General features: G+C 46.8%; 1 protein-coding gene across 1 annotated transcript; it reads right to left on the bottom strand.

The window, feature by feature from the left end:
• Positions 1-17,456: 17,456 nt before the first annotated feature.
• Positions 17,457-19,538, bottom strand: LOC119435831 (uncharacterized). The gene has a single exon (XM_049659955.1). The coding sequence runs from the start codon at positions 19,155-19,157 to the stop codon at positions 17,709-17,711; it is 1,449 nt and encodes a 482-aa protein (XP_049515912.1). The 5' UTR covers positions 19,158-19,538; the 3' UTR covers positions 17,457-17,708.
• Between the last annotated feature and the right edge of the window lie 6,507 nt (positions 19,539-26,045).

The raw sequence follows: 26,045 nt of genomic DNA, 5'->3' as shown, positions 1-26,045 counted from the left end.
GGCCGATTCTACCCGGCCGGGCGTCGGCGTCGCTAACGACGGCGCCGACGTGGTCGGTCGAAAAACGGCCGTAAATTTGGAGAAAATGGGCCCACCTGGAAGACTTTGGTATCCAGCTGTTCGGCTCGATGTTCCGGATCGCTCGATGCCAGTTTTGCCTGGGTAGGGTGATTTGGGCCGCGGGCCCAGCCGAAAATCGGCGGAGCCGACACAACACACGTTTGCTGGCGTCGCGCGCTCGCAGCGCCTCTCTCTCATTGATCAAATGGGATGCTTCCCTTCTACAGTTTAAAAAGTTATTCCATTTTCTGTCTACATCAGCTTCTGGTTCACCCCTCTGCTTTGAATATCTGTGTTCCCTGGATGCTTCCTGACGTTTCTCTATGGCCTTCTTAATCTCCTCATCCCACCTGCTCTTGGGTTTACGTCTTCTGTTCCCATTTGTCCTGACTCGTACCTTAGTAAGCTCTACCTCAAATAGCCCTGTTAAATTTGCATATGTCCATTCTGTTTTTGTATCCTCTGAAATTACTTCCTCAATTTGCTGGGTTGCTATTTCAAGCTGCTTTTCCGAGTAAAATATCCCACCTGGTTGTTCATCTTGCCTCCTACCTACTTTCATTTCCCTTCTAAAACTCATCTTAATACGTTTGTGATCACTACCTAGACTTCTGGAGCCATATTCATCTATGCTCATTACATTTAACCTATCGTGCATCGTATGTGACATTAGTGCATAATCTATCGTCGACTGCAGGCTCCCTACCTCCCATGTTATGTGCCCTTCACACTTCTCAGTACTGTTGCATACAACTAAGTCATGCATTTCACACATATCCAGCATCATGTTGCCTGTTGAGTCTGTGTACCCGTCCATGTCTTCTATGTGTGCGTTCATATCTCCTAGTATAATAATCTCGCACCCTTCTTCTAGCTCATTAATGTCACTTGATATGCATTCTAGCATTTTTTTTTGTTTTCCTCTGTGGCATTTGCTCCTGTCCACAGGTATACAAAGCGAAGGAGTGTCTGCTCTCCTGCAACTTTCCCTTTTATCGCAACGCCTCCTGATGATGTGAGAGCACCATCACGATCTTTTCTAAAAATTACGACCTGCTTAAAAAAATTCTTATGGGATGCATTCAGATGCGTTTCTTGTACACATAGCATCTTTGGCTGGAAGTGACGGATGAGTTCTTGGACGTCATCTAGATTATTTATAAGACCTCTGACGTTCCACTGCTAAATTTGCACAGCCATATTCATTAACAGCAAAATGAATGCACTGTGTACAAAACAAGATATTTAAGTTAAGGAGTTGTAATTTTTTGTGGAGCAGTGATTCGAGATTTTTCTTTTTTGGCGCGCTCGAGTGAGACACGCCGCTCCCTCTGTGCCAGAGGTGCAGAGGGGCAAGAAGTATCCATCGCCTCTTGCGAGGCGCTGTTCGCCCTTTCCCGGGGCACATGGGATGATTTTTCAGGCCTCGCTGCTTGTGCAGGGGCCTTAAAGGCCACAGGCTCGGAGGCCTGCTGGCCCTTCTTAGACGAAGGTGGAGCAGCGGCAGCTGCCACCACCGAGGGGGCAGAAGTAGCTGCTGCCGGCACACTGTGTGTGGTTCGGACAGCTGCTAGAGGCCGGTGCGGCGCAGCCCCCACGCGCACAGTATCGGCATAAGAAGGTTTTACAAAAGAAAATCGCTTCCTTGCTTCATTAAACGAAATGTTCTCTTTTACTTTTAGTGATGATTTCCTTCCTTCTCTTCCGAGCAGGGCAAGAGCGCGAGTACGCACGATGATCTCCATCACAGTTTGAACAATGCGGGTCAGATGTGCAATTTTCAGCTGCGTGTTCATTAGCACCACATTTTGCACAGGACATTCGGCCACGGCAGCTCTGGGAGCTATGACCAAACTTCTGGCACTTGCAGCACCTGCGAGGATTAGGAATATATGTTCTGACACGTATCTTTATGTAGCCTGCTTGGATATATTCTGGGAGTAAACTGGAGCCAAAGGTTAGCACTAAGTGCTTTGTCGGGATTTCCTGGTCATTGCGCCTTATCTTGATTCGCTGCACTTGAACAACATTTTCATCTTTCCATCCGTCAAGGAGTTCATTTTCGGTTAGATTCAAGAGGTCTCTGTCAGATACCACACCACGAACTGTGTTCAAGGAGCGGTGTGCAGTTACGGTTATAGGAGTATTGCCAAAGGACAGGAGGGTGTTCAGTTTGTCATACTGGGTCATGTTCTGAACTTCTAGGAGAAGGTCTCCACTGGTCATTTTCGTGGCTTTGTAACCTGGTCCGATTGTGTCCGTAAGACACTTCGACACAAGGAAAGGTGAGACTAATCTTTCTGTCATTTCTGGGAATTCAGTGTGGATAATATGGAACCGTGCAAATTTGTCAATGTTCTTTTCGGAAAACTGAAAGGTTTCATCGGTGCGCCCTCTTTTAGAGAGAGGACGATCGGAGAGGCGTGGAAACGATGTCGAAGCCATAAAAGAATATTTGATTTCAGTAGCGACGCCAGCCGCCCACCACCGAGCCCAACAAGGGGACGCTACGAAACCCGGAGGAATCACAGACGCCAGCTGTACGTATCTACTATAACCCAATATAGCATACCCAAGGTTGGATACCATACACCAGGTTAACCCTTGCCGCCTCAGAAAAAGGAAGTAAAAGAAGTGAAGAGAAGAAAGGAAAGATTTAAAAGCAGATGGAAAGTCGAAGGTTGGAGAGAGGAGGACAGGAAAAGGCGACTGCCGATTTCCCCCGGGTAGGTCAGTCCGGGGGTGCCGTCTACGTGAAGCCGAGGCCAAAGAGGTGCGTTGCTTTTGCCGAGAGAGTATAAAGGTCCGAACATCCGGCATCGGCTCAACCCCTAGGATCCTCTTTTCCCCGGACACGGCAAAGCCGTGCACAGCTACGCGCGGGAGGGTCCAACCCTCATGTGCTCGGGTCCGTGGTGTCGCAACACACCAAACGCCTGCTTACGCAGACGCCCCTGCGGGCCATCTTGACAAGAACAAGTTAAGAATTTTATTAGACGTTCCCAGAATTCTGTTATAAATTATAACAGAAGTCTGGGGACGTCTAACAAAATTCTTAAGCTATAAAAGCCTGCACTTCTTCAGCATACCATGCATCCGTAAGCTAGCTTCATAGTACACATGTTACTATATAGAACTGAAAATTAAATTGAAGCATTACATTATATTATTTATAATAACTTGCATATTATTGTTTAACATATATCAAGTGTGCAATACACATCCAAAGCAAATGTGCATAACAACATGCAGAAAAAAATTACCTGACTTGTGAGAAAACGGCTTTATTGACTAATAAATTGAATCACATGCAGAATGTTTTAAAATTTTTTTCAATACAGTAGAAAAGGTGACCACATAAAATAAGACGTAGCTGCAGTAACCACAGCAATCCAGGTCCCTTCCCTCTTGGATACCACTGGCTGCGCACAGAAGTTTGCTCTGTATACAACAGTGAAGAAAAAAGTGAGTAAGCCACACTTGATTTACAGTAAAGATGTGCAATTCGGTATTTCAAATAGCAAAATATGTGCCGTTGTTTCATCTCAGTCACATTTAATTTATAAATTTAAGCAATACTTTCTCTCAAAATCTTATGCTGTGCGATGAAGTTCAAAATTATGTTGCGGATAATGAAAAGCTACTGTAGAGTGAAATTAAACTGGCAAATGGTTTGATCCACACACGACTTGCAGTAGATCATTAGCAGTTTGATGGTTTGCAAGCAAATCTCTTGCAAGAGTACGTTACTTTTATTTAAGTAGTGGTGTTGGTGGGTTGTAGCAACAGGTGGGCTTAGCCTGGCAATCAAGGCCGGCAACTGCTCCTTTCGAGTGTCTCTTACAATATCACTGCAGTTTGTACCACATGCGAATAAAACCATTCTCTTCCTAAAAGGACCCTGAAACACTTCACTAATTATAGAATGGCCTTACTATTAAAGGACGTTGTCTCACGAATCTAATGCCGAAAAAAGTTTTCCAATCCTCCAACTATAAGTGAAGTTACCACAGCAATGCAAGACTATTTTTCTGCCTGCTAGCGTGCTGAAAGCTACACAGAGGAGAAGCCAAGACAGCAACGCCCCGGTATACTAGGCAATGCTGCACGCTGCTGCCATCTTAAAGGCCACAAGCAGCTAGAATTTCTGTAATCATGCAACCAATTATGTGAAACTCCAGCTTTATCTCCCAAAAGAACGTTCTGCTACATACCGTGCAAGCAAATATATTCGAGTCTAAACTTCGCGCCAGCACGGGCCCCAAAACAAAAGTGGCGTGCAAGTTGTAGCAGGTAAACGTATACGTGCCGTAAGGAACTGAACCGTATCTGCAGGCGCTGGTCAAGGCTTGAACGTGAGAAAAGACTTGGGAAGAAAAGCATGAGCACTGGCGAGCGAACTCTTGCGAGCATGAGCACGGCCCTTCGAATCGCTCGCGGAAACTTCAGCGCGCCCCCCTGGTGCGGTCATGTGCGGTCCAAGAGCAGATAGCAGTTCGCTCAAACGGAGCGCACGTTTGCGACTGCGCGCGGCCAAATCTGTTTGTGACGATAGCTGGTATCGCAATTCCGGCTTCTTCACCGCTTGTTCACGCAAAGGGAAAGGAAGGCACGGCTCTCGACCGCTGGCGCCACGCTGCGCCGCTCGCGCGTACCATGTTTCTAGCCGCCGCCGTTGGAACGGAGAGGCGTTGTCGGAGAAAACGCTGGGCTGGTGGTGATTAGCCTGCTGTTAGGGGATCGGTGGTATTCCTAAATAAACGCATCACTGTTTTGATGATCCAAATATAATCTCACTATCAGGGAGGGAGCAGTCTACCTGACTGGAGCAGTATTTTTTCTATTTGGGGTGTTGCTACGCTGCGCTCCGCAACACCCCAACGACCGGCGCTTCTCGTCGGCGCCCGGCACCACGGCTTCCGCCGTGGCACCGGGGTTCAACCGACCGCGCTGGCAAACAGAGAGGAGAAAAAGTAAAAGCGTGATATTAACAAGAAGAAATATTCTAGCCAGGGCGGGATTCGAACAACCGTACGCATGATCCCGAAGCGAGCGCCGTAACCACTCAGCCATGCAGCGACTTTTTTTTATTGCGACTTTTTTTTACGCTGCGCTCCGGCACCAAAGGCCTATCTTGCAACCGGGCGCAAGGGGAACTTCCCACTCAATCTCCCACGCGCAAGCAAGGAAGCGGGAAGCCAGCGCCGGAGGAAGCGGGGGGTCGGGGCGCACTGCTACTCTGCCAACAACCGCGCTCCTCGCTCGCCCGCACCGTCTCTTATCTCCACACGGCTCTGACCTTTGTATGCGCGCTGCATTCGCCGCTCAGTTTCCGTTGAAGCGATAGACCGCACGTAGTACCTTCTCCCGCTGCGGCGTATGCGCTTGCTGCCAGCGTTTTGACAGTAGTTGTCTGCAGTCATTCAGTGTGATCTATTCATGTTTGCTTGTGAGCGCTCACACCACGCTTGTTCATTTAGTTAGTAATAGTCGGGCCACATTTTCCAACGCACGCTACACATGCAATGCTGCCCGGATCGGCAGTGCAGCGCTACAGGTGTGTCCCTTCGCACGCGCTACCCACGGGAAGCGCTTCTCATCAACACCACCGTTTCACACGCGCCTTCTCGTGGTCATCGAGTCTCTCTTCATGTCGGTCTACTTACGGCGCAAAACACCTGCTTACTTAATCAGCTCATGTTTACTACAATTCATATTGCTACCAAAGCCGCTCACCTTCGTATGACATTGCTGTGCTGCTATCGCATTCATTGCTTCGCCCTTAGGGCGAAAATGTTACATTTTTTTCTTTATTTCGGGACATTCGGCAGACACAATAATACAAACTACTGCATCAGCTGACAATATTCATTTTCCCACCGCTGATGTTTAACTTGCGGTTGACATTACAGAACTTTCACTTTGACAAGAGCATCCACCAAGATTAATAGCTCATCGTCATAACCTCATTTCTTAAAGGGACACTAAAGGCAAATATTATTTCAACGTGGACTGTTAAAATACCATACCAGAAGCCTCGAAACGCTTGTTTCATGCCAAGAAAAGACTTATTTTTGGAGAAAATTGCGTCTGAAGCGTTCGCGTACCTCTAGCGCAATTCAAATCGCCCTCCGAGCGAGGAGTTGTGTCGTCATGCCGCCGGTGAGTAAAACGGCGCCCGCCGACGGCGCTACCGTTTTTTATGCGGAAAGCGCAAACGCGCGGCCAGAAACAGAGCCAAGACAGAGCCGACGGTAGTGCGAAAGCGGAAGGTAAAGCGCGCGCCGAATTGTGAGCGCGGAGATCGCCGACGCTCGTCGCAATGAACGAACTAGTTGACGACCCTGACAACGACACGTTGGCTCGTGATGCTGGGCTTCATTTTAGCGATTTAAGCCCCGATGAGCGTGACATGCTGCTGAGGGCTCGCGCTGCCGGCGTCGTTGCCTACTACGACGGCGGCCTCGACACCGGCTCTTCCGAACGCGATAGCAGCGAGGACTCCAGCAATCCGACGTCGGGCGACGAAGCTGGGCACCGTGTGGACGTCCCGTCGCGACTCTCAAGCACGGACTGGTACCTACAGATGCTTGTTACTAAGGGCTGCATCGGTTGCTTAGAAACTTGACCTGGCTGTCGCAGTGCGCAGTAAAATGTAACCGAATCCTCTGCTTGTTTCCTGCTACGCGAGCAGCTATAACGCGGTGTCATTTTCAAGTTTACACGATCGAAAACAGTTTATGGCCAAGCCCTAAACCGAGCAGCGTGCCTGACGCTTCGCGTTGGATGAACCTATAAGTCGTGTTATGAACAGTGCGGGACGGAGCATTGCGAATTGCATGTGTGTTATGTGCTCGCTGTTTAGAATAAACGGCATTTTCGTTCTTTTATGGCACATGCATTACTGTCACTTTCACATTGCACATTACAGGTGCGAATGCGGACACTGTAGGTGCTGCCAAACTTTCGTGAGTTGGAGTGTGTGTGCTGTCGCGAGATGGGTGCACCCGTAACTGTTGCGCAACCCCAGGGTTGTATCACGGAACATCCGGACTTTAATGTTCTCTGTCTGAACATTGCCGTGCTCCGTGTGGCATACCTTGAACTCTTCGTTCATGGGGGCACACCATGGACGGTGAAATGCACAAGTAAGTTCTTCGTTTGCACAACTTCCTCTGGACAAATTAAACATGCGTCGCTAAAACACATAAACACATAGCTTATTGAAGAAGACAAACACGTCAACTTTTCTGATCGCTCCATGAGGGCTTCTTCAGTTTTTATTTATCAATTTATTGTTCAATGCTATTCGCCTATTCGGGCTGTTTAGGTGGGTCAAAGACCAACATAAAAAATGAACTTCTTAAAAAATGTTAACAGAATTAGTTTGCAAAGACAATAAGGTCAAGATTTCCAGTCGCTGTGCGTAAGGTAGGACAGCATGCATACAGGACATCTGAGGCTTATCCAGGAGGCCACAGGTACAATCGGGGAACCAAGGTTATAGCTGCTTGTTGTAAAGTTGAAAAAAAGTTTTCAGTCGTAATGGTTGGAGTCCAGTCCTTGAAAGCTATTCGGTATTTTTGTGTGTTCTGCTATGACGAGAAACAATGAACGTAATGGTAATTTTTTAATTCTCTTCAGTAATTCAATTTTCATGGCTGTAGTGGTTCCGAGACAGCACAAGCATACTCCTGAGTCAGTGTAACAGATGTTTCATACGGCAGAAGTTGTGGCACCATCAGGTGTCGTGCCTTTTATCTGATGTCTGAGGATATCTAATAACATGCGAGTGAATCCAGATGTTTCCAAAGTTTTTAGTCCATTTAAAATTGCATCCATTTGTTACTCCAAAAATGTTTACTTCACTGGCGTGGCTAATTTCAACATTAATGCACAGCTATTTGCTAAGCAAAGACGTTGTTTCATTTGTAATGGCCATGCACACAGTTTTATAAACATTAATTGCCATAGTGGCCTCATCACACCACCTTTCAAGAGTTGTCAAGGATTCACTCACTAATACTTAGCCAGTTTCTTTGTCGGCACCATTTTTTCATTCCTTTGAGCGAGCCTTCTCCTGGCAACATTATGCCGCTAAGCATCTCGGTGTGCATAGTACTGAACGACATATCGCAACAGCAAGGCTAAGAGATGTTGAAACAGCTGTTTGCTAAAACATTTTGTTTATTCAAGCGGCGGTAGAAACAATTAAGAGTGATTGGGATTAAGAAGGAATCTAACAAATAGCAGACAAGTTTGTACGTTTTTACAAGAACTACTTACCTAGAATGACTGCTAATTATTGAAAATGGCATTTAGAAAGAAAGCAGTAACATAAAACAAATAAAAATAGACAGTTGAGTATGCTCATTCATCAAGTAGTGTAATGAAAGAGGCCAAGGTGTATTTGTAAAGAATGCCACCACGGACCCGAGCACACGAGGCTAGGACCCTCCCGCGTGTAGCCGTGCGCGGCTTAGCCGTGTCTGGGGAAAGGGGGATCCTGGGGGTTGAGCCGATGCCGGGTGTTTGGACCTTTAAGGCCCCCCGGCGGAGGCAACACACCTCTTCGGCCTCTGCTTCACATAGACGGCACCTCCAGACTGACCCACCTGGAGGAAATCGGCAGTCGCCTTTTCCTGTCCCCCTCTTCAGTCTTTAGCCTTTCTCTCTCTTTTCCATCTTTCCTGTCTTCTAGTCACTTCTTCTCACTTCCAAATTTCTGGGCGGCAAGGGTTAACCTGGTGTACTTATCCAACCTTGGGTATTCTATATTAGGTTATAGCGGCGATGCATGGCTGGCGTCTGCAGGTATTCCAACCTTGTAGCGTCCCCTTGTTGGGCTCCGTGGTGGGTGGCCACCATCGCCGCCGAATTTTGCAAACCTATATGGCAAATGCTTTTCCCCTACTACCTGATCGCTCCCTGAAAAGGGGGCGCACCGATGAAACATTCAACTTTTTTATGAAACCTAAAGAAATTTTTCCCAAGTACCACGTAATACATAGCCAACACGAAACCAAGACTGTCCGTACAATATCCCCATTTGTTGTAGCAAAATGTCTGACAGAAGCAATCGGCCCAGGTTATAAAGTCACTAAGATGGGAAGCGGAGACCTTCTTTTGGAAGTGCGTGATAAGCCACAGTACAACAAATTGTCGAAACTTGTTGCATTTGGTGACATTCCCGTCTCAGTGGGCCCTCACAGGTCAATGAACACTGTTCGCGGTGTCATCTCTGACGACCTTCTAGAACTCAGTGAAAGCGAGCTGTTGGATGGATGGCAAGACCAAAATGTAGTAAAGGTGCAACGAATTAAGTTAAGGCGTGACGACAAGGAAATCCCCACAAAACATGTAATCATCACTTTTGGAACAAGCGACCTACCAGATTCAATCGAGACCGGATATTGTAAGCTCCGTGTACGACCGTACATTCCCAATCCGCGCCGATGCTTCAAGTGTCAGCGTTTTGGGCATGGGTCTCAGAGCTGCCGAGGGCGCGCTACCTGTGCAAAATGTGCTTCTAAAGAACATGCCTCAGACATCTGCACTTCCACAACCCATTGTGCCAACTGTGACGGAGACCACCCCGCCTATTTGCGATCGTGCCCGTCATGGAAGAAAGAAAAAGAAATAATACAACTCAAAGTCAAACTAAACATTTCATTTCCGGAAGCGCGCAAGCGTTTTGCTGCCCATAATCAGTTCAGTCCTTCCTACACCGATGTGGCGCGCCGGGGGGCAGCGTCACATCCTGCGGCGGCCGCCCGAGTCACACAGAGTGTGACGGCGGTTACGCCTTCAGCCCCCCTGGCAGGAGCAGCCAGTGCTGTTCCGCCCCCTACAACGCAGGGCCAGCAGTCCTCCGGACCTGCCGGCCCCAGGGTCACTGCTCGTGCAGACCGGCCCCCAAAATCCCTGAGTGTGCCCGTGGAGCGGGCAGCATCCAGCGCCCCTGACGAGGCGATGGATGCAAGCATCACTACTCCGGCGTCCCAGGCGCCGAAGGAACGGCGTAGCTCCGTGGAGCGCGCCGGAAGAAAAGAAAAATCCCGCATCACGGGGCCTGGAAAGGTCTCGTGAGCTACCTTATTTCTCTTGACACACACGACAAAACACTTCCAATATGGCTACACAGATCATGCATTGGAATGTGAGAGGTCTACTCCACAATCTAGACGACATAAAGGAACTCCTACACAAGTTTAATCCACGAGTGCTCTGTGTGCAAGAGACACACCTAAATTCTACACACACAAACTTTCTGCGGCAATATGCCATTTACCGTAAAGACCGCAACGACGCTTTGGTCTCATCGGGCGGTGTTGCTATAATAGTTGATAAGGGTGTCGCCTGCCAACATTTGCAGCTGCAAACGCCCCTTGAGGCAGTTGCAGTCAGAGCAGTGCTTTTTGATAAGCTGTTAACAATTACTTCCTTATACATCCCCCCCAGCTACCAACTCTCCAGAACAGAATTCGAAAGCTTTATTGCTCAACTTCCGGAGCCCTATATTCTCGTTGGAGACCTCAATGCACATAATACCCTGTGGGGTGACTCTCGATGTGATGCCAGAGGGCGCCTGATAGAAAACTTCCTGTTATCTACAGGTGCATGTTTATTAAATAAGAAAGAACCAACCTTCTACAGCGTCGCAAACAAAACATTTTCATATATAGACTTAAGTATTGCATCGAGTACAGTCGTGCCATACTTGGAATGGAAGGTGGTTAATGATCTATACGGGAGCGACCATTTTCCAATTATTTTAAAATTAACAAAACGGGACGAATTCTCACCCCATCTGCCCCAGTGGAAAGTCGACTCAGCGAACTGGCAGCAATACAGAGAGTTGACATATTTGACCTGGAATGACATCCGTATGCTTAGTATTGATGATGCAGTTGCACATTTAACAGCACTTATTTTCGATGCAGCGTCGATATGTATCTCGCAAACAAACGGATCATCTTCTAAACGACGTGTTCCCTGGTGGAACGATGAATGTAGAGTAGCGCGAAAGAAACAAAATAAGGCTTGGTATCACCTCCGTAACTCTCCGACTACAGAAAACCTGATCAGCTTTAAGAAAATAAAGTCTGAAGGTAGAAGAACGCGCCGCCGTGCCAAAAGGGAAAGCTGGCAAAAGTACCTCTCCAGCATTAATTCCTATACAGATGAAAGAAAAGTCTGGAACAGAGTTAAGAAAATAAAAGGCCGCGAAACTCATCCTCTACCTTTAGTTAACACACAAGGAGACACTCTTGAGGACCAGGCTGATTGTCTAGGAGCACATTTTGAGCACATTTCCAGTACATCACATTACACAGATACATTTCTAAGATACCAGCGACAAGCAGAGCGTCAGCCTCTGGGTCAAAAAGCCACAGCAAATGATGCATACAATCGTCCATTTAGCATGGCGGAGTTCCAGGCTTCACTGAATTGTTGTAAGAAATCCGCTCCAGGAAGTGACAGAATAATATATGAAATGGTCAAACATTTACATCCTGAAACCCACAGAGCACTACTCTCACTATTTAACTCCATGTTCTCTGCTGGCTATATTCCGTCCGCCTGGAAAGAAGCCATCGTAATTCCTATTCTTAAAGAGGGCAAGGACCCTTCCTCACCCAGTAGTTATAGACCTATAGCTCTGACAAGTTGTATATGCAAGCTCTTTGAGAAAATGGTTAACCGACGCCTCATCTATTATCTCGAAAACAACAAAATACTCGATCCCTTTCAATGCGGCTTTAGAGAAGGTAGATCCACAACAGATCACCTTGTCCGCATCGAGACCAATATCCGTGATGCCTTTGTTCATAAACAGTTTTTCCTGTCAGTATTCTTAGATATGGAGAAGGCATACGACACAACTTGGCGTTTTGGAATTCTCCGCGACCTGGCTGGAATGGGTGTCCGAGGCAACTTATTAAATGTGATACAGAGCTACCTCTCAGATCGCACGTTCCGTGTTAGAGTTGGTAACGTCCTGTCTCGACAATTCACGCAGGAGGCTGGTGTACCACAAGGTGGTGTGCTAAGCTGTACTTTATTTATTGTCAAAATGAACTCGCTCCAAACTGTCATACCACGTACAATATTTTATTCTGTATATGTGGATGATATCCAAATGGGTTTCAAATCATGTAATCTTAGTATCTGCGAGCGACAAGTACAGCTTGGCTTAAACAATTTGTCTAAATGGGCGGAAGAGAATGGATTTAAACTCAACCCTCAAAAAAGCACATGCGTTCTCTTCTCCAACAAGAGAGGTATACTGCCTGACCCCGCTATTGATCTTAATGGACAACGGCTATCTGTCAGCCACGAACATAAACTTTTAGGAATTTTCTTAGACTCCAAATTAACTTTTGTTCCTCACCTCAGGTATCTGAGAATGAGGTGTCTGAAGACAATGAATTTACTGAAGCTTATGTCTCGGACATCTTGGGGAAGTGACAGGAGATGCCTTTTGAGCCTCTACAAAAGTCTTATACGGTCACGCCTCGATTACGGAGCTATAGTGTATAACTCTGCTGCACCTAGTGCTTTGAGGATGCTAGATACTGTTCACCATTTGGGTATACGCCTTGCTACAGGTGCTTTCAGGACTAGTCCTGTAGAAAGATTGTATGTGGACTCTAACGAATGGTCTCTACATCTACAAAGAACATATTTAAGTTTTTTCTACGCCCTGAAGGTTAAATCGGATATTCAGCATCCATGTCATTTTACCATTCGCGACATCTCTACTGCCAGGCTGTTCCATAACCGCCCTGCTGTTAGGGCTCCATTCAACCTTCGTTTAGAGGCAATGGCAAAGGACACAGGCGTCTCACTACTAGAAAATGTCCTCATGGCTCCTACTCGCCTGCCCCCACCTTGGGAATGGCAGACTATTAAGTGTGACATCTCTGTTATAGAAATATCCAAACAAGCACCGGAGGCACATATTCATTCCCATTTTCTTGAGCTCCAGGAGAAGTACTCCTGCGCAGAATACTATACAGATGCTTCGAAGTCCTCTGCTGGTGTTTCTTACGCAGCTCTCGGAGACTCATTTTCTACATCTGGGGCACTAAATCCCCACACATCTATTTTTACAGCAGAAGCATACGCTATACTATCGGCTGTTAAACACATAAGGCTCACAAATCTCTCTAGGGCCATTGTGTTCACTGATTCATTAAGTGTAGTCAGAGCCCTAATTAGTCTGCGAAAACATAAGAACTCTGTTTTTAATGAACTGTACAGCTTGTTGTGCTCTGCATATAAGTGCAACCAAGTGATTGTTTTATGCTGGGTACCTGGCCACAAAGGTATAAAAGGCAATGAAGCTGCTGATGAAAACGCTACGTCAGTAACCTCTAGCGACACGGACGCAAATATCCCCATCCCTGCCACAGACCTGAAGTCTTTTCTACGCCGTAAGCTAAGGAAGCACTGGCAAGGAGAGTGGGATACCCAAGTATTAAATAAGCTACACGTGATAAAACCAAAACTAGGGAACTGGATAACTGAGAAAACGGCACGATATAAGGAAGTACTTGTCTGTCGATTAAGAATAGGACACACTTACAGTACCCACTCTTACCTCTTGACTGGGAGTGATCCTCCGACTTGTAGTAAGTGCGGCAATATTCTCACAGTTGTCCATGTTCTTATTCAATGCCCTGCAATAGAAGCAGAGAGGAAAAGGTACTTCCCCTCTGCATATCGCGAAAACATACCTCTTCACCCGGCATATTTTCTTAGCAATGAACCGATTTTTAATCTGAAAACAGTCTTAGAATTTTTAAGTGAAACAGTCCCTGAAAATTATTTGGCCAGGTAATTTTTAGCATGTGATTAATAGCCCTTGAATTCAAGGGCTCTCTTCAAGCGCTAGTGTCACATTTGTTATTGTCTTATATCTGCTACATCATGTTTTTTAAGGAAACTCAATTGCCATAGCCCACATCACTAACTAGTCAGTGTCATTATTTTAGTACGTATATGTTTTACGCCATTTACAGCGACTGTTTTTAGGCCCTTTTACAGCCATGTCACATCTGCCATCAGAAATTCATTGCCCACATTATTAACAGCTTATCGATAACGTTAACACTTGTCATGGCGCTCTTTGGCCATACCTGGCCCTTGCGCCATAAAACACAACACATCATCATCATATTTGTAAAGAATACCTTTGGCAAAATAGGTGGCAAGAAGATGTGAGTGGGTAGAAAACGTAGTTTATGTTTCTGAAAAATACACACACACATGGTTTATATAACAGCACATTTGAATTTGTAGACTGGCTGTTGACTGATGCCTAATGTTCAAATAAAGTTATTGCATGTTATGTAAGGTGGTAATAGATGAGCAAGGCACTAGCAGCTTAAAAAACATTATAAATGTATCATGCTGAACATAGGACAGTTTAATGAAGAAGGAATAGCAATAAAAGAGCACAGCCTCCTAGACTTGTGAAGTAAAGCTACCATAGTTCTGCTGGCTGACAAATAGATTTAGAACACTTAGCTGTGCTTGTTAGCAAATGTTTGGCTTAAGTTTACTTGCTCTTCCTGGTAGGCAGTTATATAACGATGCAAGTTTAACTGAGGCAAGAAAAAAATAGTTTCCATAATAGCAACAAAAAGGTGCTTGGCGGCCATAGCCTGCAGCCTGTTGCAAGGAGGCTACGCGCAGCCTACACCTAGCCAAGTGAAGTGACTTCAATTCATTGATTGTTTCCATGCAAGTGTGTAATAATTGTTCTGCGTTTTTTTGTTTACAGGAGGTACCGGTACACAGCATACAGGCAGTTTGTACGGTGGCTGTGGGGGCGGCTTCGAAAAGGTGAACGCTTTGTGTTGCCATCATGTGCCGTCGCAAAAATTCGGGCAACATTCCCCACAGAAACACCCACAGGGTTTAAGTACCCTAACTCCTAGAGAAAAAAAAAAGTATTTAACAGTGTGCAGCAATGACACAATGTCGTCGATAAATTCCTTGTGCATTTGAGTTCCTTGTTAAATATCAAGAAACAGATATGCTTACACTAGTCACGACTCACAATTACTAGTCACAATGTTTTCACTTATATAATGCTGAAATGCTGAGTAATAAAACATTCTCTATTCTTGTTGCCACTTTGTTGCGTCACTTGAGACATAATGGAAAAGGTAGTGATGACTAGAATTCCAGTGATACGGTAGAGTAGGAAGAATCATGTGTATTTGTTTAACTCTTTCCTTACCAGGACATAGGAAATCAAGCTTGGCCACGGCGGCCGCATTTCGATGGCGGCGAAATGCAAAAACACCCGTGTACTTCGATTTAGGTGCAGGTTAAAGAACCCCAGGTGATCCAAACTGTTCCGGAGTCTCCCACTACGGTGTGCCTCATAATTAGATCGCGGTTTTCGCACGTAAAACCCCGTAATTAAATTTTTTTTAAAAATAAAGCTTGATTGAGATAATCAAGCTTGATTGAGATTTTGTTTACACATTCCCTTTGATATTCTTTGCTGTTCGGTCATTTGTTTTATTGCTCTTGCATTTTTTTCCAAGGCAATAAAAGAAAGTAATTCGTTGCAACCACATCAACACAGCACTCGCTCAGAGTAAAACAAAATTTGTCCGTCTCACTAGCATATAAGCTACATTTTTTGTGTCATATAGGTTGCGGCTAGTACCTTTTGAAATGCTAACGATAAGGAAAGAGTCAAGGCATGATACAGTTGTGCTCTGTGTACTGCATTAGAACTTCAGAAACCGTGCTTTGTGTGCAGCTACGAGGTCTCCTTTGGTGACTGTTTGGTCAGCCTGAGTTGAAAATGCAGGGGGAACACTTTCTTCCACTTGCGCAAATGCTTTGAGGAATGTTTCATACACGGCACACAGCTCCAACACTTTCTTGTGCAGTTCCTGCACGTAGTCTGAAAAAAAAAAGAAGTTCAACTGATTACAGCGTTTCCTCCCTTTCATACCTGCACACCTACAGAGGGGGATGTTTATATCAAAATCAGCCATAAAAGAAACACTCCAAATAGTATGAGCTGTAGTGCATAATTTCAGTTAATAAGTCCAAACGCTCAAAAAACAGGTGAGGCACCTCATTAGACAAATGTGCTGGCTTGAAAGTGTTGGTTCAGTGCGCCTCATAAATACATACCTTTGCGTCTGGCCTCTCAGCCACATTACATAACACATGGTCACGCTGGAATTTAACTTCCTTGAGCTGTGATACTGTTTGACTGCTTGTGCATGTGTTGCTAGTTTCAAAAATGGCATACATCTCAACTATTTCGCTTTTTACTTTGCACTTCGGCAAGCTAGGTTATTGGTAATGTCACATTGGCAATGTCTAGCAAAGATGTACACCCGCACCTCTTGAAAAAGTCAGCTGACTGCCCATGTTCTGTATCGCTGAAAGTGTCTGTCATTGCACCCTTTCAGTGAGACATCTGTATGATGTATAGCTTTTGGCAGTGCGTGGCAAATGCGAACAATATTCCACAGTACAGGAGGAGTCAAACATCCCCCCCCCTTTTTTTTACTAACATTACTGCATAATATGTAGGAATAGTAGGCAAAACATAGCGCAAGAAGCACTTTAAAATTGACTTGCCGAATGTGGTAGCTGTCTTCAGTGCACACGCCGTCGAGGTGCTTTGCCTGACCTTGGAAGTCTTTATGCGCCACTGTTCTGGGCCGTCACAGCTCCTTGCTTGGTCTCGTTTGGAGTTCTCATTGAAGTGTAGCGCTGCAATCAGTGTACTAGAAAAGTAGTTTCCCACAGCGTTAGAAATCCACTGTAGTCTCATTGCAAGAACATTAGCTTATGCAGACTCACCGGGCCTTCATGCCTTCATAGGTGAATGCAGTGGACTTTGGTGCGAAACCATTCAGAACACTGTGGAAGGACTCCAGGCTGTACGTCTGCAGAGATGGTGACAGCTGGCGGATGTCCTTCAGCAACAACGGTGCCGTCACAAAAAGTTGTCGCAGTATCACCTGAAAGGCGAAGCATCCATTGCGATAGCAAATTTGTAGAGAGCTATACGGAGTAATGATAGTAGCTTTATCAGCTGTATAAACTTGGACATGCAGCAGCACCGGCAACACGCAGAACTGTTGTCGACGCCATCGGCGTTTTGCCCGCGTTCGCACAAAATGCGTGCGGCGTTGGTGACTGTTGCCAGAGCCTCTGATATAAATAGGCACTTGGTCAACACTACCTAGACTTTAAGGCCTCTCCACGGCTCAGTGACGTCACCCTACCACGACGGCGCTGGACGTTCGGCTTCCGCGACCCCTTGGCTTTCCTATACAGTTCAGCGAGCTGAGAATGCCGCTTTGAAACAATTATTCTTTTTTTGGGAACCATATTTCTCTTGCAAAAAGCCTGATTTTTTTCGTCCTCGTTTGCGCGAAGGTGCACCCCTTAGCTTTCGACATACCGTTACTGATTTTATTATGTATCAATATGCAGATTTGTGAAGCTACGTTTCAAACATTTTCTATTTTAAATGCTGAATGAAAGAGACTTTCAGAAGTCATATTTTATTTTCAGGAGAGAAACATGAGAAGTGAGCAGTTCATTAAAGCTGTTTCGCCACAAAAGCTGACATTGCATTAAGCCAACACAACTTAAAGATGCTCCGCAGGCACAAGAAAATACACTGTGTACAGAAATACAACACGAAAATCGGTTTCGGAACTAACATCCACCAGTAACCAATGAATACAGTCACAAGCAAACAAGTCACAAGCAAGCAAGCAAAACGAAGCACTGACATTGAATAATGAAAGAAAGCAGTCGCAAGTGCGTGGAGCAGTTAGTTTTTCAGTCTTCAGTTTTCGCTCTTTTTCTTTCGCGGCCTTTTCAGCTACAAGTTGATCATTTTTTCTTTTGCAAAAGTTACTTAATAACGTGTTAGCTGCTGCACATAGGACGTGGTGCATCACCACTCGCGGGGTGTGTCCATTCTCACACACATCGAAATCAATGCTGTCAATTATTAAATCATGTGTGAGTGCCAAAAGAGCCTCCTTTTGATTTGGCAGTGCATGAAATTGTGTTGCATACTGTTCGCTCCTCAGTTTGTCCAGAACTATTTCTGCTGTAAGAACAGCGTTTGTTATTGCAGGCTGAGGAAACTTGAGACGGCCACGGGTCATGGCCTGCACTAATTCCCCACCTTCAACCTCAATGTTGTCTTCTAGCATCAAATTTCCTTTGCAAGACATGCATGAAAGTTTTTTGAATGCAGCATGGGCACAGTAACCAGCAACGTAGGTGGTTGCATGGAGATTCGGTGCCTTCTTCTGATAGTCATCGTCTGCAACGTCAATGTCAAACTTGTCGAGCACATCATCGTTTACTGCCACTGCAGCTGTTGCAGTTTCCATTTCTGGGAGCTCCAAAATATTTTGCAGACGAAGTTTTCGCTCAGACTCATACACTTGTCTTATGGATATGTGGTATTGCGCACCAGCGAGTTGGCGATACTTGCCAAACCTCTCTTCCAAACAATCGGTCTGAAACTTTCCTAACAGCTCATAGTCAAAGTGCATTTCCTCTAAGCAATATTTTGTCACTTTTACTAAGGTGTCTGTCGTGAGACGGAGGGCACTGTGCGTCTCCCTTGTAAGTATGCCTGTGTCAAACTTGAGTGACTGCCACAGATCTAGCCACTTCACTACACTCAACAAAAACTGGACCTGGGGACTTGTTACTGATGTAATAGGTGACTGCAGCTCGTCACGAAGCCGAATGCCCTTGTTGCATGTCTTTACATTCAGAATGCTCCACCACTTTATTATTTCTAAAAACTCTGCAGTTCCAACCACATGCTCGAACTGAAGTCTGGGCCCACATGTCCGAAGAGCTGCCGCTGTAGAAGGGTTGAAAATTTTTAGCGCAAGCATGACATTTTGGCGCTCAATGTTCGATGGATTAAGAGCTTTTGTTGTAAGCGTTGGTGCAGACTTAATCTGCTGACTCTGTTCTTTTGAGTGAAGCTCTCGAAGAGTTTTAAATGAAGCTGTGAGTATAGGTGGTTTTTCGCTAGGTCCTGTGGGGCTAGGAAAGAACATGCACGTTCCAGCATTTCGCTGATTGATCCAATTGTTTCTCACACACTTCAATAAGTGTACAGGGTCAATTAGAAAAAAAGTGGGCGTTCAGAGTCTGCAGGGTGTCTATATACACTTTGAAGTTTGCAGGGCGCCCCAAAAAGTGACATTGTCTTACGGTTGATGGAGTTGTTGTCACTTATCACTGCAATGGTACGTAAACCGACATTCTCCAGCTCAGTAATAATGCTGTGCACAATGGTATGAAGCTGCTGTGCGCTGATACGCTCTACCGGAAGTATGTGCACTACATTTTTCTGAGATGAAAGCAAGTTTTGCATCATGAACACGTGAGCTGTCTTCGCTGCATTTGAGCTATTACATGCTGCACCAACAATTACGCCTCCCTTATAATCAAAGTAAGGCTGCAAGTGGATTTCGTCCATCATGAGAACGACAATTTTCTCATGTTCCTTCATCGTAGTGGCAAGCTTCTTTGCATAGGATAGGAATGAAGCCCCGTGCTGCTCGTGTGTTGGGCTTACTTTGTAGGAATCGCATATACGACGTATTGTTGACTGATGTGGTAGCCTTATGTTTCCAGAACTGTGGAGAAACCTGTAGGCATGCGGAGAAACTATATAAAATGCTCGAAAACACTAGCAACTCTGGAGAATACCGCAATGAGTTGCAGTGCTTCACAAGGAGAAGAGCAACTTGCTCTTTGAGAAATCGGACAGCATTCAGTTGCTCAACATTCGACAGCTCGCAATTTGAGGCATCATGAAGAAGAGAAAGTGTCAACGTCAGTATACGCTTAATTCTCTCCTCCTCCTTAGGCAAAATCTTTTGATCTAAGGCCTCAACATCATCTAGCAGGCGGGTCAAGAGGCGCATATCATTAATTTTCACAGGGATGGTATCTATGCCATCAGTTGTAGTGAGCTGCACATCTCGGCAATAAACTTTCACAGTGAGGTCCTGTGAGATCGTGATCGACAGAAAAATAGAAGGGGCATCAACAGAAGCAAGACTAAAAAAACCACGCAGGTGGGTCGAGAAATAACATTCCAGAAGCTGGAAAGCTTGATTTCCGAAACTCGCTCCAACAGAGTCTGGAAAGTGTCGATATTGTTTCCTGACTCTTCCTCCTCGTGGGTCTGAAGTGATGCGGCGATGGCTTCCCGCAAGGAAGCTGCTTCAAGGCGCATCCTCTTTTCATCAGGTGCCTCTCGAGACGTGGCTGTAGCGGGTGCGGAGAGGTACGCGGGACAGTTCGGGAAAACACAAGGAACGGCCTCGGGGCTAAGGCGAGCAATCTTCAATTTTGCCTCGACGACCTTGCCTGTTTTCGAGTGCACATAACTAGAATAAGTCCGAATGTCTGACGCTCGGAAGTGCCGTTCGCAGACCTGGACACAAAACGGAAATAAGTTGGCATATTTAGGAGAGCTAACATGACGAGTGAAACAGTGAACACAAGATACTGAAAACTGGCGTCGCGCAGCATGTCAACGTTTACAGATCGTGGAATAAATGTCACGATTTTGTAACTTACCACTGAGCGCTTTCCGGGTACGAAATCAGCACGTGGAATGGCTTTTAACCATTGCCTTCTTCTGTCAGCGTCAGCCGGGAAAGTGAACACGCGCACAGCCTTCTCCCCCTCGTAGTTCCCGCGGCAGCCGGGAACACAACAGTGACCTGGCATTTTCACAAATAGCCCAGGAAATGTCACACGCACATGTTGCTTTCAAGGATGTTTCACTCGATATCCATCCAAGAATTCGCCGCCGGAGCTAAACTTCAGTAAATGGCAAAGAAACGACGAAGAAACACGTGCAACGCACACGGTATATGTAACGAACGCAAAGAACATGTGCAAACTTGACGATGGCGATGTCCACAGCAATGGCGATGTCTCATCTCACATTACTATTTTAAAATTAATATTTAAAAAAAGCTTCCCGATAATAATTTTTAAATTGTGCATTAGCAGGAATAGAAATAAAAGTTCTCGCACTGTGCAAGATGGATTTTGCGTCTTGTGTATTAGTCAAAATAGTTATCTTGTTTCTTATGCGAAAGTGCGCCTCTGAGTACTCTGTATTGATGCGGTTTGAAACGGCGCGGGAAGCGCCGGTGAGAGAACGATTGCAGCGGCCACCAGGGGGTGCTGCCTCGCCGGTCGCGGCGGCGTGTGCTCCCGCCGTCGTAGTGCGGTGACGTCACGCGTCAGAGCGGCAGTCGTCGAGAGGCCTTAAAAGTCTAGGAGGTGTTGACTTGGTGCCGCAGCTAAGGGACCTCCCTTCCCTCCCCCTCCCCCCCCCCGGCCTTTTGTGCGTCTGAAGAAGGCGCGTTTGCTCTACATATATGGTGATTGTAAAGGAGGAAAGAGACGCCTACTTCTGCAGCCCTTAAGGGAGCACGGCACAGAACGCGCGTTTGTTCTCCGCCGTGCGTTCATTCCCCGTGAAAGCGCGCGTCCCTCGCGCCCTTTCACTCGCACATACCCCCGCAGGGGCGTCTGCATAAGCAGGCGTTTGGTGTGTTGCGACACCACGTACCCGAGCACACGAGGGTTGGACCCTCCCGCGTCTAACCGTGCGCGGCTTAGCCGTGTCCGGGGAAAAGAGGGTCCTGGGGGTTGAGCCAATGCTGAGTGCTTGGACCTTTATGGCCCCTTGGCGGAGGCAACACACCCCTTTGGCCTCGGCTTCACGTAGACGGCACCCCCGGACTGACCCACCCGGGGGAAATCGGTGGTCGCCTTTTCCTATCTCTCTCTACCCTCATCTTCGTCTTTCGCTTCCACTTTTAATCTTTCCTGTCCTCTCATCTTTCCATTCACTTCGACTTTTCCTGGCGGCAAGGGTTAACCTGGTGTGGCTGTCCTACCTTGGGTATACCATATTAGGTTATAGTAACGGCATACTGCTGGCGCTGTGCAGACTTGTTTACATGTTCTGCCACGTCCCCTTGTTGGGCTCCGTGGTGGGTGGCAGACGCCGTTGCCGAATGAACCACTTCTTTTCATGGGATCCTCAAACCCCTTTTCTACCGATCGTGCCTCGAAAAGGGTACGCACCGACGCGACCTCGCTATTCTGGCCAAAAAACCAAGAAACTTTCCCGAAATTCCACGTCCTTCATTGTGAGCAATCATCTACAAAAGCTAGAATAATTTCACCATTTCTTGTTGCCAAGTGCCTAAAAGAGACCATTGGAGCCGGTTATAAGGTAACAAAGATGGCAAGCGGAGATTTGCTCCTCGAACTAAAAGAAAAGGAACAGTACAACAAACTCGCACACCTCGTAGCCTTTGGTAACATCCCTGTTTCTGTGAGCGCACATCGAACTATGAACACAGTGAAAGGCGTAGTATCAGATGAAGACTTCATCATCAGCCTATATTTATGTCCACTGCAGGACGAAGGCCTCTCCCTGCGATCTCCAATTACCCCTGTCTTGCGCTAGCGTATTCTAACTTGCGCCTGCGAATTTTCTAACCTCATCATCCCACCTGACTTTCTGCCGTCCTTGACTGCGCTTAATGACATTGAACGAAGAAGAACTACTGGATGGATGGAAAGACCAAGGCGTAATGCACGTGCAGCGCATCAAAATCAGGCGGAATGACATTGAAATCCCAACAAAGCATTTAATACTTACCTTCAACTCAACTACCTTACCTGAGACTCTTGAAACCGGCTACGTAAAACTTCATGTTCGACCTTATATCCCCAACCCACGACGTTGCTTCAAATGTCAGAGATTTGGTCACGCATCCCAGAGCTGCAGAGGGCAGCTTATGTGCGCAAAGTGCGGCACAACCGGTCACTCTTCTGACGATTGCAATAATGACGAGGTACACTGTGCGAACTGCGACGGCAGTCACCCTGCTTACTACAGAGCTTGTCCAGCCTGGAAGAAAGAAACAGAAATAATTACTGTAAAAGTGAAGGAGAACATAACATTCCGTGAAGCACGACAACGTATTTCCTCGTTATTCTTGCTCAAAACATCTTTCGCCGAAGTGGTGCAACGGGGGGCGGCACCACAACGGCCTCTGGCGGCAGCCCGGACCACGCCTAGCGTGCCGAGGCTAACGCCACCCGCCCCTAAGGTGGGAGCAGCCAACGCTGCCCTGCCATCTCTCAAATTGTCCACACCAGTGGCCTCTACAAGCTCCGGCAGCAGCCAGGGCACCTCAGAGGCCACATGGGTCCTGCCGACCTCCAGCCCGGTGGGGACGAAGACTTCATCGCTCGAGATGAAGTCTACAAGACGCACACATCGCTCTCTGGAGCGGGTGTCCAGTGCCTCGCAAGAGGCTATGAACACCAGTCCAAGCCAAACGGCGCAGGTAGCGTCGAAGGAGCGGCGAGGTTCTCTTGACCGCTCCAAAAAAGACAAAACACCAATTACAGGGCCTAACAAAGGCTCTGTAAAGTAAGTCACTCCTCCCTTTTGAGACACGCAGCACATTTTTTTTCCTTAACATGGACAACATCATACAGTGGAATACTAGAGGACTATTAAGAAACCTAGATGACGTCCAAGAAATTCTCTGTAAGTTTAATCCTAAAGTGCTGTGTGTGCAAGAAACACACCTAACTTCCAAGCATACCAATTTCCTTCGACAATACATGACTTTCCGAAAAGACCGGGAGGATGCTGTTGCGTCATCTGGCGGTGTAGCTATCATTGCTGATAGAAGTGTGGCGTGTCAGCATTTGAAGCTCCAAACGGCCCTTGAGGCAGTGGCCGTTCGAGCTGTACTTTTAAACAAAATCATTACCATCTGTTCCTTGTACATACCACCACACTATCAGCTTCACAGACGCGACTTAGAATCATTAATAGATGAGCTCCCAGAGCCCTATCTGATTCTTGGTGATTTTAATGCACACAGTAGTTTGTGGGGCGATTCACGCTGTGATGCGCGAGGTCGCGTTATTGAACAGCTCCTTTTTTCCTCTGGAGCATGTCTCTTGAATACGAAGGAGCCCACGTATTTTAACCTGGCTAACAAGTCATACTCTGCCATAAATCTTAGCATTTTATCGCCGACGCTTTTACCGTATTTTAAATGGAATGTGCTTAATAACCCGTATGGCAGTGACCACTTCCCGATAATCCTGAGTACGCCGAAACAAGATCAGCTTCCCCCGCAGGTCCCTCGGTGGAAGGTTGACTCAGCCGATTGGGAACGGTACCGAACCCTTACTCACATGACGTGGGCTGAGATGTCCGGTCTAACCATAGATGATGCTGTTAAATATTTTACAGCTTTCATACTTGACGCTGCCTGTAAATGTATTACTCAAGCAAGCGGCATGGGCTCCAAGCGGCGTGTTCCCTGGTGGAACGATGCATGTAGGCAAGCACGGAGGAACCAGAACAAAGCGTGGGCGCTGCTTCGTCGCGATTCTCCAACAGCAGAAAACCTGGAAAACTTTAAGCTTGTCAAATCGCAGGCAAGGAGAACGCGCCGACAAGCAAGACGAGAGAGTTGGGCAAAGTTTATATTGTCACGGTACAACGCCGAGAGAGGACAGGGAGACCTTCTTCAAGAACAGCAGGACGACCTGTTTAAGCAAAACGGAACAGAGACACGTCTTCTTCGTCGTTAGCCAAAAATCCCACTGACCCACTAGACGGAGTCCGTTAATGTTCCCATCGTCGTTGTCGTCTACCTAGAGCACACGCGTCATTTGTCCCTCCTTAGAAGAGCATCGTCCCGATGCTATACCAGAAATGCCACTTGCGGAAGTGAGGGTCTCTCGCAAAGTCATTCGCTCACATACGGCTTCATGCGTACAACATGCACAAGTTCAGGACGGTGCGGGCGGCGCCTCGTACAGTTGGGGCTATCGGGGACGACCTCGTAGGTGACATCACTGAGTCGCCGCAATACCCGATATGGGCCGAAGTATCGCCTTAACAGCTTTTCGGAGAGGCCTCGTTTCCGTATGGGTGTCCAAACCCACACTCTGTCGCCGACTTCATAGCATACGGTTCTACGGTGGGCATCATAGCGGCCTGCGTCGTAGTCTTGCTGCTGGCAGATCCGGACACGCGCGAGCTGCCGAGCCTCTTCGGCACGTTGCGTGAAGACATCGGCGTCCGTTTCGGTGTCGTCAAATTCGTGTGGAAGCATTGCATCCAACATCGTTCGTACATCTCGGCCATGAACAAGGGTGAACGGAGTCATGCGCGTCGTCTCTTGTTTCGCCGTGTTGTACGCAAACGTGATATAAGGGAGGATGTCATCCCAATTTTTATGTTCGACATCCACGTACATTGAAAGCATGTCTTCAATTGTTTTGTTAAGGCGCTCTGTCAGTCCGTTGGTTTGTGGATGGTAGGCGGTCGACTTCCGATGAGCTGTTCCACTTAGCAGCAAGACGTGATCTAAAAGTGCAGCCGTGAATGCGGTTCCTCTGTCGGTAATTACGACGCTTGGGGCTCCGTGTCGCAACACAACATTTTCAATGAAAAAGCGCGCCACCTCGGCCGCTGTGCCTTTCTGGATGGCCTTTGTTTCAGCGTAACGTGTCAGATAGTCGGTTGCGACGAGAACAAAGCGATTCCCTGCAGTGGAAGTAGGAAGTGGGCCCAAAATATCCATTCCAATTTGATCAAATGGTGTTCGAGGAACCTGGACAGGTTGTAGGAGGCCGGCTGGTTTCGTCGGAGGTGACTTGCGCCTCTGGCAGTCAAGACAAGAGCGAACGTGATGTTTCACGGCCGTGGTAAGTCTAGGCCAGTAGTAGCTTTGCCGCACTCTGCCCAATGTTCGCGTGTAGCCTAGGTGACCAGAAGTCATCTCGTTGTGACAGGCTTGAAGTACTTCCGAACGAAGAGCTGCAGGAATGACGAGCAGGTAGGGGGACCCGGTAGAAGA

Source organism: Dermacentor silvarum, unplaced genomic scaffold, assembly GCF_013339745.2.
Source record: "Dermacentor silvarum isolate Dsil-2018 unplaced genomic scaffold, BIME_Dsil_1.4 Seq937, whole genome shotgun sequence".
Classification (NCBI taxonomy): domain Eukaryota; kingdom Metazoa; phylum Arthropoda; class Arachnida; order Ixodida; family Ixodidae; genus Dermacentor; species Dermacentor silvarum.
This window is presented reverse-complemented; position numbering and strand designations above follow the sequence as displayed.

Coding starts and splice junctions, on each gene's coding strand:
- LOC119435831 (XM_049659955.1), bottom strand. CDS start 19,157: ATGTTCTTTCCTAGCCCCACAGGACCTAGCGAAAAACCACCTATACTC.